We start from the raw sequence: 14,679 nt of genomic DNA on the forward strand, positions 1-14,679 counted from the left end.
TTAAGGTTAACGGAACCAAGGCGGGTTAATGGAGTTAAGATATAGATCAGCCATGATCTAATTGAATGGCAGAACAGCCTTGATGGGCTGAATGGCCTCCTCCTGTTTCTATGTTCCTAGATGTAGGATTCAGGACACTTGTGCCAGGCTGGGAAAGCTGGTATACCAGCAGGAGGAGCTTCAGTGGGCCATCTGGGCTTCTCCTGAAAAAACTTGACTTGAAAAAAAATTCTCCTCATCTCCCCTCTGGTTCTTTTGCCAATTATCTTAAATCTGTCTCCTCTGGTGACTGAATCTTCTGCCAGTGGAAACAGTTTCACCCCTTCTACTCGTATCAAAACCCTTTATCATTTGTGCGTGTGTGTGTTTTTTTTAAACAAAAAGATACTTCAATTCATTAAGATATAAGGTAACAACACCACTACCTGTAAATGGGTTGTTGTGGTTGAGGTTGTACAGGTTCCCTGATGGGAGAAAGCACGGGTAGCAGGTGGGACTGTGGCTGACGTCCTGCGTGAGGTGCCCACCAGTGTGGTATTTCACCCAGCGTGCTGGTCGAGTGGCTGCTCGATCTCTTGCACCGGCTCAGGCACTCCTCCTCCGTGTCAAAGTTGTTTTTGTTCCCGTGGCACCCTCCGTACCAGAAGCGGTTACAGACCCCGGCACTCGGGATGAAGAACCATCGGACTGTCCAGTCTGTGCACGGACCATTGGCGCTCAGTAACAAGCACGTAGCTGGATACGCTGCAAATAAACCACCCGCACCCCAGAAACACAGCACTCATTAGATACTTCACCAAGACCACCTTCAACGTCAGTGCTTAAATTGGAGAGTAATTACATGGGTCCACAGCTCCGCAAACTTGAGCTCATCCAAAACTCTGCTGCCCGTATCCTAACTTGCACCAGTCCCGATCTCCCATCACCCCTGTACTCACTGATCTACATCAGCTCCCAGTCCAGCAACACCTTGATTTTAAAGTTCTCATCCTTTTTTCAAACCCCTCCATGGCCTTGCCCCCTCCCTATCTCTGTAACCTCCTCCAGCCCTACAACCCTCCGAGATCTTTGCGCTCCTCCAATTCTGCCCTCTTGCACATCTCCGATTTTAATCACTCCTCAATTGGCGGCCGTGCCTTCAGCTGCTTAGGCCCTAAGCTCTGGAATTCCCTCCCTAAACCTCTCCGCCTCTCTCTCCTTTAAGACGCTCCTTAAAACCTACCACTTTGACCAAGCTTTTGGTCACCTGTCCTAATATCTCTATGTCACTCCGTGTCAATTTTTTTCTGATAATCACTCCTGTGAATTGCCTTGGGACGGTTGCATAAAGTTGGCTTGTATTCCGTTGAGTTTAGAAGGTTGAGGGGGTGATCTAATCGAAGTACTTAAAATGATAAAGGGATTTGATAGGGTAGATACAGAGAGCTAGTTCCTCTGGTGGGGGAGTCCAGAACAAGGGGGCATAACCTTCAAATTAGAGCTAAACCGTTCAGGAGTGAAATCAGGAAGCACTTTTTCCACACAAAGGGGAGCGGAAATCTGGAACTCTCTCCCCCAAAAAGCTGTGGATGCTGGGGGTCAACTGAAATTTTGAAGACTGAGATCAATAGATTTTTGTTGGGTCAGGGTATCAAGGGATATGTAACCAAGGTGGGTAAATGGAGTTGAGGTGCAGATCAGCCATGATCTAATAGAATGGAGGAACAAAGAAAGGATGAACTAACTTGCATTTCTACAGCACTTTTCACAACCTCAGGACATCCCAAAGCGCTTTACAACCAATGAAGTATTTTTGAAGTGTAGTCACTGTTGTAATGTAGGAAACTCGGCAGCCAATTTGCGCACAGCAAGATCCCACAAACAGCAATGTGATAATGACCAGATAATCTGTTTTTAGTGATGTTGGTTGAGGCATAAATATTGACCAGGACACCGGGGAGAACGCCCCTGATCCTCTTTGATATAGTGCCATGGGATCTTTTATGTCCACCTGAGGGCAGACGGGGCCTTGATTTAAAGTCTCAGCCGAAAGACGGAACAGGCTCGAAGGGCTGATAGTTCCTACTCCATTCAACCCAACTGATCGATGCCAGTGTTTATACTCCACACGAGCCTCCTCCCACTATAATTACCTCGTCCCACCCTACCCCACCCCCGTCTCTCTCTATTCCCTTCTCCCTCATGCACGCATCAAACCTCCTCTTAAATGCATCAATGCTATTGGCTTCAACCACTCCATGTGGCACTGAGTTCCACACTCTCACCACTCTCTTGTGTAAAGGAATTCCTCCTAAATTCTATATTTGATCTGTTAGTGGTTAGCTTATATTTAGCCCCTTTGTTCTGCACTCACCAGGGTAACTACATGGAGTTTAAATTCCCCACTCCCTTGATATTAAACACTCTTCAAAAATAAATGCAATGGACTACAAATGTCTGATGCCAAAAATCCCCCGATAATATTTCCAGGAAAATGGAAATGTTTTTAAGCTGTTAAGCTGACAATTTCGCAGTCAAAAAAATAAAGAGCACATGAGGATAATGAGAGAGGAATAATCGATTGATGAAAATGTAACACGGGGCCTTTAACTATTGAGGTGAAAGATCACATGCGTCTGTTGCTGAATCCCTCATCCATGCCTTTGTTACCTCCAGATTCAACTATTCCAACGCTCTCCTGGCCGGCCTCCCATATTCCACCCTCTGTAAACTTGAGCTCATCCAAAACTCTGCTGCCTGTATCCTAACTCGCACCAAGTCCCATTCCTCCATCACCCCTGTGCTCGCTGACCTACACTGGTTCCAGGTCCGGGAATGCCTCGATTTTAAAATTCTCATCCTTGTTTTCAAATCCCTCCATGGCCCTCGCCCCTCCCTATCTCTGTAACCTCCTCCAGCCCTACAACTCTCCGAGATCTCTGCGCTTCTCCAATTCTGGCCTCATGCACATCCTCGATTTTAATCGCTCCCCCACTGGCAGCCGTGCCTTCAGCTACCATGGCCCTAAGCTCTGAAATTCCCTCTCTAAACCTCTCCGGCTTCCTACCTCTCTCTCCTCCTTTAAGACGCCCCTTAAGGATGACATAAGGACAGTAGTGAAAAAGGATCTTGGTTTGGAAAATCAGGAAGTAGAATCAGTCTGGATGGAGTTAAGAAAAAAACAAGTGGCAGAAAACACTGGTGGGAGTAGTTTATAGACCCCCCTAGCAGTAGCTGTACTGTTGGACAGAGTATTAATCAAGAAATAATAGGAGCTTGTAACAAAGGTAATGCAATAATCATGGGAGACTTTAATCTTCATATAAACTGGACAAATCAAATTGGCAAAGGTTGCCTGGAGGACGAGTTCACGGAATGCATTCGAGACAGTTTCCTAGAACAATACGTCATGGAACCAACCAAGGAGCAGGGTATTTTAGATCTGGTCTTGTGTAACGAGACAGGGTTAATTAGTAATCTCATAGTAAAAGATCCTCTGGGGAAGAGTGATCATAATATGATAGAATTTCTTGTTGAGTTTGAGAGTGACATACTTAAGTCCGAAACTAGAGTCTTAAACTTAAATAAAGCCAATTGCATAGGTACGGGGGGGCGAGTTGGCTAAGGTAGATTGGGAAATTAGATTAAAAGGTATGATGGTAGATAAGCAATGGCAAATATTTTAAGAAATATTTCAAAATTCTCAACGACCATACATTCCATTGAGAAATAAAAACTCCACGGGAAAAGCTATCCATCCATGGCTAACTAAAGATGTTAAAGATAGTTTAAGATTAAGAGAAGAGGCCTATAATGTTGCAAAGAAGAGTAGTAAGCCTGAGGATTGGGAGAGATTTAGAAACCAGCAAAGGATGACCAAAAAATTGATAAAAAGGGGAGAAAATAGGAGTATGAGAGTAAACTAGCAAGAAATATAAAAACAGATTGTAAGAGCGTCTACAAGTATGTAAAAAGGAAGAGAGTAGCGAAAATAAACATGGGTCCCTTGGGGGCTGAGACAGGAGAAATTATAATGGGGAATAAGGAAATGGCAGAGACATTAAACAAATATTTTGTATCTGTCTTCACAATAGAAGACACAAAAAGCATACCAAAAATAGTGGGGAACCAAGGGGCTAATGGGAGTGAGGAACTTAAAGTAATTAATATCAATAGAGAAAAAGTACTTGAGAAACTAATGGGACTAAAAGCTGATAAATCCCCTGGACCTGATGGCCTACATCCGAGGGTTCTAAAAGAGGTGGCTGCAGAGTTAGTGGATGCATTGGTTGTGATCTTCCAAAATTCCCTAGATTCTAGAACAGTCCCAACAGATTGGAAGGTAACAAATGTAACCCCGCTATTCAAGAAAGGAGGGAGAGAGAAAACAGGGAACGACAGGCCAGTTAGTCTGACATCAGCCATTGGGAAAATGCTGGAATCCATTATTAAGGAAGTGGCAACAGGGCACTTAGAACATCATAATGTGATTAGACAGAGTCAACATGGTTTTATGAAAGGGAAATCATGTTTCACAAATTTATTAGAGTTTTTTGAGGATGGATAAAGGGGAACCAGTGGATGTAGTATATTTGGATTTTCAAAAGGCATTCGATAAGGTGCCACATAAAAGGTTGTTACACAAGACAAATGGAGTTGTAACAGATTTGTGGATAGGACACTTGGTCCATTCTGAACATGTTCACCAAAAACAATCGGGAGCGTGATCATGGTGGGAAGTGATTGGATAGGAAAATCTACAGCAAGGGCATTTTGATTTGTACACAAAGCCCAAACTGAGGTTCTCAATCTCAACCCCACTGCAGTGAAAGCACCTAGCGGAAAACGGAGAACTTCCTGCAGACAAGAGTGCTCGTTCGTTCAGTCACATGCCCCTCAGCAGCTGGTTTCAGAGTGCAGCGGGCAGGTGCCTGGTGCAAGTCACCCACCTGCTTGGAATACACACCGGGCACCGAGAGGCAACAGGATGGGGAGACATAAATAGAGGGATTCTCACCTTCAAACAACCTTCAAACAAAACAACCTTTAAACAACTGCATATTTTGTAAAGCGGCTCAAGATAACTAACAGAAATAAAGTGCCACTCACAGTGCCTGGGGCCATTCACACAGCCTTCTCCATTTGGTCCTAATGCAGAGGTAGATTCATCATGACAGCAGCCGAACATGGAGCTCTGACATTCCCCTGATGGATTGTCCCGAACACTGACCCGCGAATCCTACATTGAGTACATAAAGCAGTTGTTCAAATCTTTTTTCCCTCCGATTTTTTTACCTCAACGGGTTGGCTGACAACAACAACAGCAACTTGCATTTATATAGCGCCTTTAATGTAGTGAAATGTCCCAAGGCATTTCTCAGGGGCATTAGACTAAATTTGACACCAAGACACGTAAGGAAATATTAGGACAGGTGACCAAAAGCTTGGTCAAAGAGGTAGGTTTTAGGGGGTGTCTTAAAGGAGGAGAGAGGTAGAGAGGCGGAGAGGTTTAGGGAGGGAATTCCAGAGCTTAGGGCCTAGGCAGCTGAAGGCACGGCCGCCAATGGTGGAAGGAAGGGAGTGGGGGATGTGCAAGAGGCCAGAATTGGAGGAACGCAGAGATCTCAGAGGGTTGTAGGGCTGGAGGAGGTTACAGAGATAGGGAGGGGTGAGGCCATGGAGGGATTTGAACACAAGGATGAGAATTTTAAAATGGAAGTGTTGCCTTACTGGGAGCCAATGTAGGTCAGTGAGCACAGGGGTGATGGGTGAACGGGACTTGGTGAGTGGGTGCCTAGTGGCGAACATATTAAACAACACTGAGCTAGACAGTCCAAGGCGGTCTCAGGTTCGATCCTTGGTCTGCCTGCCTTAATAGATATTGAAGGTGCTACTATTGGCCTCAGTACTCCTGGGCTAGAGGGGAAACCATCAAAACCATCAGCTAAAGTTGCTGCTCCTGATCATTACTCAATGATCCCTCTCTCCCACCCTACCTGAAGGTGCGTGTAGGAGGGCGTCTGATGAGAACAGGATCAGGTTTGGATGTGATGCCCCCCAGAGTCGATCACTCACTGTCTAGGCTCACACATAAAGAAAGAACTTGCATTTATATAGCGCCTTTCATGACCTCAAGACATCACAAAGCACCTTACAGCCAATGAAGTACTTTTGAGGTGTAGTCACTATTGTAATCTAGGAAACGCGGCAGCCAATTTTGCGCACAGCAAGATCCCACAAACAGCAACGAGATAAATGAGCAGATCATCTGTTTTTTAGTGATGTTGGTTAAGGGATAAATATTGACCAGGACACCAGGTAGAATTGCCCTACTTTTCTTCAAATAGTGCCATGGGATCTTTTACGTCCACCTGAGAGGGCAGACGGGGCCTCAGTTTAACGTCTCATCTGAAAGACGACACCTCCGACAGTGCAGCACTCCCTCAGTACTGCACTGGGAGTGTCAGCGTAGATTTTGTGCTCAAGTCCCTGGAGTGGGGACTTGAACCCACAACCTTCTGACTCAGGCTTGAGTGCTACCCACTGAGTCACACATAAAGAACAGCTATCCGGGAGAGGGGTTTAAGGGATGTGGTCAGTGAAATCGTACCCAGCAACAGTCACAGGATTCAAGAGAGATGGGAGGGGTGGAGTTTTAAAATAAAAATGGAGACAATTTGTAACAGGAAGGAAATGTGTACAGAACCCCTTTACTGTGAGGTACGTCCCGAAACATTTTCATTTAATGAGCTTTTCATTCCAGTGAAAGACCAGTCCAAATTCTACCACTGCTTTCTTCTGCTGTTTAATTCTTCAAACATTTTATAATGACGTGCAGAAATCACAGTATAGAAAGAATCACTGATGTACTTACAGAGGTTTGTTGGTCATTTTTACCATAATAGTCGTCTGTCGATTGTCTGGGACACCCAGCCTGGTTATATCCTATTGCTGACGTCACTCCATCAGGGCAACACCCATACCTGATCATTTCAAAAAAAATCATTCCATAATTTAGAATATATTAATGCCAAACACTAGCTGAATTAAACTGGTTTAAAATGGGTTGCGACCGATAGCTGATTAACATTTAAACGGCACGGGAGACAAAAATAGGGGAGGGGGCAAGTCATACACGGGGGGAAAAAGATCGAATTTACGATTACACCACGAATAGCGAAGCAAAGTTATTGATTAGTTTGAACTTTTGATGTGTGTGGGCCTGGAGCTTTGGAAAGGCAGCTCTTAGCGCTGTCGCCTCATTGCTGGGTAAATCTTAAATTGGAACATTGAAATGTGTTGTTCTTGGCATTCCGAGATATCCACAAATTAACTGGACCAGGGATTGAAATTTTAAATGTGGCCCCCTGCCCCTGCTGAGGCTCCACGGCAGACAACTGTTAGGCCCAAAAACCACAACAAATGCGATGCGGGAGGCTTTGTTAGGGTCGTCAACCCTCCGCCAGGAACTAAAGACTAATCTCCAGGACACTGCTGCGAGCAATCCTGGAGAAAAATCATAGCGGCAATAAAAAATTGTGTTTTTTAAAAAAGTTTCTTTGAACACTTTTGTTTATTAGCTATAAAAATATCTGAGATGGGGAAAAAAGGCTGTTTGACTGACAGTCAAGAATCATCCAATCGGGTAATGAAGAGTCGACACACTCTCCTATTGGCCTGGGAAGGCGGGGTATCGTGAGGATGGACATGTATGGGGACCAATGGTGAGAGTGTGGGGGCGGGGCATCATGAGGATAGACATGTCCGGTGACCAATGGTGAGAGTGTGGGGGCGGGGCATCATGAGGATAGACATGTCGGGTGACCAATGGCGAGAGTGTGGGGGCGGGGTATCGTGAGGATGGACATGTCGGGTGACCAATGGCGAGAGTGTGGGGGTGGGGCAGTTGGAGGCAGGAGGTCATGTGATGAAACCTCCAGGAATCCATCCAACCAGAGTTGGCAACTCGAGGCTTGGTTGCCTTGTGCAGAGAACCCTTTCCCTGTGAGCGACTTCCCCAGGAATATTCATTTAATGAGCTTTTCACTCCAGTGAAAGACCAGTCCAAATTCTACCATTGTTTTGTTGTTTAGGACAGAGACTTCAGTTTTGCTGCGTGTTGAAGGTAATTCAGAGTTAACTGTCTAAACTTGGGGACATGGTGACCGGGTGTTGAGGGGGGGCAGTGACACTCGCTGGGGACACGGTGACCGGGTGTTGAGGGGGGGCAGTGACACTCGCTGGGGACACGGTGACCGGGTGTTGAGGGGGGGGACAGTGACACTCACTGGGGACACGGTGACCGGGTGTTGAGGGGGGGACAGTGACACTCGCTGGGGACACAGTGACCGGGTGTTGGGGGGGGACAGTGACACTCGCTGGGGACACGGTGACCGGGTGTTGAGGGGGGGCAGTGACACTCACTGGGGACACGGTGACCGGGTGTTGAGGGGGGGACAGTGACACTCGCTGGGGACACAGTGACCGGGTGTTGGGGGGGGACAGTGACACTCGCTGGGGACACGGTGACCGGGTGTTGAGGGGGGGACAGTGACACTCGCTGGGGACACGGTGACCGGGTGTTGAGGGGGGGACAGTGACACTCGCTGGGGACACGGTGACCGGGTGTTGAGGGGGGGGACAGTGACACTCGCTGGGGACACGGTGACCAGGTGTTGAGGGGGGGACAGTGACACTCGCTGGGGACACGGTGACCGGGTGTTGGAGGGGGACAGTGACACTCGCTGGGGACACGGAGACCGGGTGTTGAGGGGGGGACAGTGACACTCGCTGGGGACACGGTGACCGGGTGTTGAGGGGGGGGGACAGTGACACTCGCTGGGGACACGGTGACCGGGTGTTGAGGGGGGGACAGTGACACTCGCTGGGGACACGGTGACCGGGTGTTGAGGGGGGACAGTGACACTCGCTGGGGACACGGTGACCCGGTGTTGAGGGGGGGACAGTGACACTCGCTGGGGACACGGTGACCGGGTGTTGAGGGGGGGGGACAGTGACACTCGCTGGGGACACGGTGACCGGGTGTTGAGGGGGGACAGTGACACTCGCTGGGGACACGGTGACCGGGTGTTGAGGGGGGGGGGGACAGTGACACTCGCTGGAGACACGGTGACCGGGTGTTGAGGGGGGGCAGTGACACTCGCTGGGGACACGGTGACCGGGTGTTGAGGGGGGGACAGTGACACTCGCTGGGGACACGGTGACCGGGTGTTGAGGGGGGGACAGTGACACTCGCTGGGGACACGGTGACCGGGTGTTGAGGGGGGGGGGGACAGTGACACTCGCTGGAGACACGGTGACCGGGTGTTGAGGGGGGGCAGTGACACTCGCTGGGGACACGGTGACCGGGTGTTGAGGGGGGGACAGTGACACTCGCTGGGGACACGGTGACCGGGTGTTGAGGGGGGGACAGTGACAATCGCTGGGGACACGGTGACCGGGTGTTGAGGGGGGGACAGTGACATTCGCTGGGGACACGGTGACCGGGTGTTGAGGGGGGGACAGTGACACTCGCTGGGGACACGGTGACCGGGTGTTGAGGGGGGGGGACAGTGACACTCGCTGGGGACACGGTGACCGGGTGTTGAGGGGGGGACAGTGACACTCGCTGGGGACACGGTGACCGGGTGTTGAGGGGGGGACAGTGACACTCGCTGGGGACACGGTGACCGGGTGTTGAGGGGGGGACAGTGACACTCGCTGGGGACACGGTGACCGGGTGTTGAGGGGGGGACAGTGACACTCGCTGGGGACACGGTGACCGGGTGTTGAGGGGGGGGGACAGTGACACTCGCTGGGGACACGGTGACCGGGTGTTGAGGGGGGGGACAGTGACACTCGCTGGGGACACGGTGACCGGGTGTTGAGGGGGGGACAGTGACACTCGCTGGGGACACGGTGACCCGGTGTTGAGGGGGGGGACAGTGACACTCGCTGGGGACACGGTGACCGGGTGTTGAGGGGGGGGGGGACAGTGACACTCGCTGGGGACACGGTGACCGGGTGTTGAGGGGGGACAGTGACACTCGCTGGGGACACGGTGACCGGGTGTTGAGGGGGGGACAGTGACACTCGCTGGGGACACGGTGACCCGGTGTTGAGGGGGGGGGACAGTGACACTCGCTGGGGACACGGTGACCCGGTGTTGAGGGGGGGACAGTGACACTCGCTGGGGACACGGTGACCGGGTGTTGAGGGGGGACAGTGACACTCGCTGGGGACACGGTGACCGGGTGTTGAGGGGGGGACAGTGACACTCGCTGGGGACACGGTGACCCGGTGTTGAGGGGGGGACAGTGACACTCGCTGGGGACACGGTGACCGGGTGTTGAGGGGGGGGGACAGTGACACTCGCTGGGGACACGGTGACCGGGTGTTGAGGGGGGGACAGTGACACTCGCTGGGGACACGGTGACCGGGTGTTGAGGGGGGACAGTGACACTCGCTGGGGACACGGTGACCGGGTGTTGAGGGGGGGGACAGTGACACTCGCTGGGGACACGGTGACCCGGTGTTGAGGGGGGGACAGTGACACTCGCTGGGGACACGGTGACCGGGTGTTGAGGGGGGGGGACAGTGACACTCGCTGGGGACACGGTGACCGGGTGTTGAGGGGGGGACAGTGACACTCGCTGGGGACACGGTGACCGGGTGTTGAGGGGGGACAGTGACACTCGCTGGGGACACGGTGACCGGGTGTTGAGGGGGGGGGACAGTGACACTCGCTGGAGACACGGTGACCGGGTGTTGAGGGGGGGGACAGTGACACTCGCTGGGGACACGGTGACCGGGTGTTGAGGGGGGGACAGTGACACTCGCTGGGGACACGGTGACCGGGTGTTGAGGGGGGACAGTGACACTCGCTGGGGACACGGTGACCGGGTGTTGAGGGGGGACAGTGACACTCGCTGGGGACACGGTGACCGGGTGTTGAGGGGGGGACAGTGACACTCGCTGGGGACACGGTGACCGGGTGTTGAGGGGGGACAGTGACACTCGCTGGAGACACGGTGACCGGGTGTTGAGGGGGGGGGACAGTGACACTCGCTGGGGACACGGTGACCGGGTGTTGAGGGGGGGGGACAGTGACACTCGCTGGGGACACGGTGACCGGGTGTTGAGGGGGGGACAGTGACACTCGCTGGGGACACGGTGACCGGGTGTTGAGGGGGGGGGACAGTGACACTCGCTGGGGACACGGTGACCGGGTGTGGAGGGGGGGACAGTGACACTCGCTGGGGACACGGTGACCGGGTGTTGAGGGGGGGACAGTGACACTCGCTGGGGACACGGTGACTGGGTGTTGAGGGGGGGACAGTGACACTCGCTGGGGACACGGTGACCGGGTGTTGAGGGGGGGGACAGTGACACTCGCTGGGGACACGGTGACCGGGTGTTGAGGGGGGGGGTCAGTGACACTCGCTGGGGACACGGTGACCGGGTGTTGAGGGGGGGGACAGTGACACTCGCTGGGGACACGGTGACCGGGTGTTGAGGGGGGGGGACAGTGACACTCGCTGGGGACACGGTGACCGGGTGTTGAGGGGGGGACAGTGACACTCGCTGGGGACACAGTGACCGGGTGTGGAGGGGGGGGGTCAGTGACACTCGCTGGGGACACGGTGACCGGGTGTGGAGGGGGGGGGTCAGTGACACTCGCTGGGGACACGGTGACCGGGTGTTGAGGGGGGGACAGTGACACTCGCTGGGGACACGGTGACCGGGTGTTGAGGGGGGGGGACAGTGACACTCGCTGGGGACACGGTGACCGGGTGTTGAGGGGGGGACAGTGACACTCGCTGGGGACACGGTGACCGGGTGTGGAGGGGGGGGGGTCAGTGACACTCGCTGGGGACACGGTGACCGGGTGTGGAGGGGGGGGGTCAGTGACACTCGCTGGGGACACGGTGACCGGGTGTTGAGGGGGGGACAGTGACACTCGCTGGGGACACGGTGACCGGGTGTTGAGGGGGGGACAGTGACACTCGCTGGGGACACGGTGACCGGGTGTGGAGGGGGGGGGTCAGTGACACTCGCTGGGGACACGGTGACCGGGTGTTGAGGGGGGGACAGTGACACTCGCTGGGGACACGGTGACCGGGTGTTGAGGGGGGGACAGTGACACTCGCTGGGGACACGGTGACCGGGTGTGGAGGGGGGGGGACAGTGACACTCGCTGGGGACACGGTGACCGGGTGTTGAGGGGGGGGGACAGTGACACTCGCTGGGGACACGGTGACCGGGTGTTGAGGGGGGGACAGTGACACTCGCTGGGGACACGGTGACCGGGTGTGGAGGGGGGGGGTCAGTGACACTCGCTGGGGACACGGTGACCGGGTGTTGAGGGGGGGACAGTGACACTCGCTGGGGACACGGTGACCGGGTGTGGAGGGGGGGGGTCAGTGACACTCGCTGGGGACACGGTGACCGGGTGTTGAGGGGGGGGGACAGTGACACTCGCTGGGGACACGGTGACCGGGTGTTGAGGGGGGGGACAGTGACACTCGCTGGGGACACGGTGACCGGGTGTGGAGGGGGGGGGTCAGTGACACTCGCTGGGGACACGGTGACCGGGTGTTGAGGGGGGGGGACAGTGACACTCGCTGGGGACACGGTGACCGGGTGTTGAGGGGGGGGGACAGTGACACTCGCTGGGGACACGGTGACCGGGTGTTGAGAGGGGGGGACAGTGACACTCGCTGGGGACACGGTGACCGGGTGTTGAGGGGGGGACAGTGACACTCGCTGGGGACACGGTGACCGGGTGTTGAGGGGGGGGGACAGTGACACTCGCTGGGGACACGGTGACCGGGTGTTGAGGGGGGGACAGTGACACTCGCTGGGGACACGGTGACCGGGTGTTGAGGGGGGGACAGTGACACTCGCTGGGGACACGGTGACCGGGTGTTGAGGGGGGGACAGTGACACTCGCTGGGGACACGGTGACCGGGTGTTGAGGGGGGGGGACAGTGACACTCGCTGGGGACACGGTGACCGGGTGTTGGGGGGGGGACAGTGACACTCGCTGGGGACACGGTGACCGGGTGTTGAGGGGGGGACAGTGACACTCGCTGGGGACACGGTGACCGGGTGTTGAGGGGGGGGACAGTGACACTCGCTGGGGACACGGTGACCGGGTGTTGAGGGGGGGACAGTGACACTCGCTGGGGACACGGTGACCGGGTGTTGAGGGGGGGAACAGTGACACTCGCTGGGGACACGGTGACCGGGTGTTGAGGGGGGGGGACAGTGACACTCGCTGGGGACACGGTGACCGGGTGTTGAGGGGGGGGGACAGTGACACTCGCTGGGGACACGGTGACCGGGTGTTGAGAGGGGGGGACAGTGACACTCGCTGGGGACACGGTGACCGGGTGTTGAGGGGGGGGACAGTGACACTCGCTGGGGACACGGTGACCGGGTGTTGAGGGGGGGGACAGTGACACTCGCTGGGGACACGGTGACCGGGTGTTGAGGGGGGGACACTGACACTCGCTGGGGACACGGTGACCGGGTGTTGAGGGGGGGGACAGTGACACTCGCTGGGGACACAGTGACCGGGTGTTGAGGGGGGGACAGTGACACTCGCTGGGGACACGGTGACCGGGTGTTGAGGGGGGGGGGGGACAGTGACACTCGCTGGGGACACGGTGACCGGGTGTTGAGGGGGGGGGACAGTGACACTCGCTGGGGACACGGTGACCGGGTGTTGAGGGGGGGACAGTGACACTCGCTGGGGACACGGTGACCGGGTGTTGAGGGGGGGGGACAGTGACACTCGCTGGGGACACGGTGACCGGGTGTTGAGGGGGGGACAGTGACACTCGCTGGAGACACGGTGACCGGGTGTTGAGGGGGGGGGACAGTGACACTCGCTGGGGACACGGTGACCGGGTGTTGAGGGGGGGACAGTGACACTCGCTGGGGACACGGTGACCGGGTGTTGAGGGGGGACAGTGACACTCGCTGGGGACACGGTGACCGGGTGTTGAGGGGGGGACAGTGACACTCGCTGGGGACACGGTGACCGGGTGTTGAGGGGGGGACAGTGACACTCGCTGGGGACACGGTGACCGGGTGTTGGGGGGGGACAGTGACACTCGCTGGGGACACGGTGACCGGGTGTTGAGGGGGGGACAGTGACACTCGCTGGGGACACGGTGACTGGGTGTTGAGGGGGGGCAGTGACACTCGCTGGGGACACGGTGACTGGGTGTTGAGGGGGGGCAGTGACACTCGCTGGGGACACGGTGACCGGGTGTTGAGGGGGGGGGACAGTGACACTCGCTGGGGACACGGTGACCGGGTGTTGAGGGGGGGACAGTGACACTCGCTGGGGACACGGTGACCGGGTGTTGAGGGGGGGACAGTGACACTCGCTGGGGACACGGTGACCGGGTGTTGAGGGGGGGGGACAGTGACACTCGCTGGGGACACGGTGACCGGGTGTTGAGGGGGGGGGACAGTGACACTCGCTGGGGACACGGTGACCGGGTGTTGAGGGGGGGCAGTGACACTCGCTGGGGACACGGTGACCGGGTGTTGAGGGGGGGGGACAGTGACACTCGCTGGGGACACGGTGACCGGGTGTTGAGGGGGGGGGGACAGTGACACTCGCTGGGGACACGGTGACCGGGTGTTGAGGGGGGGGGACAGTGACACTCGCTGGGGACACGGTGA

The 14,679-nt window shown here is 55.3% G+C and overlaps 1 protein-coding gene across 1 annotated transcript in view; it reads right to left on the reverse strand.

Moving 5' to 3' along the window:
- Positions 1-14,679, reverse strand: part of LOC137326409 (papilin-like) — a 58,244-nt gene that overhangs the window by 17,599 nt on the left and 25,966 nt on the right. The window contains exons 11-13 of the mRNA XM_067991455.1: positions 6,854-6,962; positions 5,089-5,218; positions 426-744 (exon numbers count right to left, since the gene is read on the reverse strand). Coding sequence (XP_067847556.1) covers positions 426-744; positions 5,089-5,218; positions 6,854-6,962 — 558 coding nt within the window. The remainder of the gene's footprint in view (positions 1-425; positions 745-5,088; positions 5,219-6,853; positions 6,963-14,679) is intronic.

The sequence above is a fragment of the Heptranchias perlo genome, chromosome 10 (genome assembly GCF_035084215.1).
Source record: "Heptranchias perlo isolate sHepPer1 chromosome 10, sHepPer1.hap1, whole genome shotgun sequence".
Taxonomy (NCBI): Eukaryota; Metazoa; Chordata; class Chondrichthyes; order Hexanchiformes; family Hexanchidae; genus Heptranchias; species Heptranchias perlo.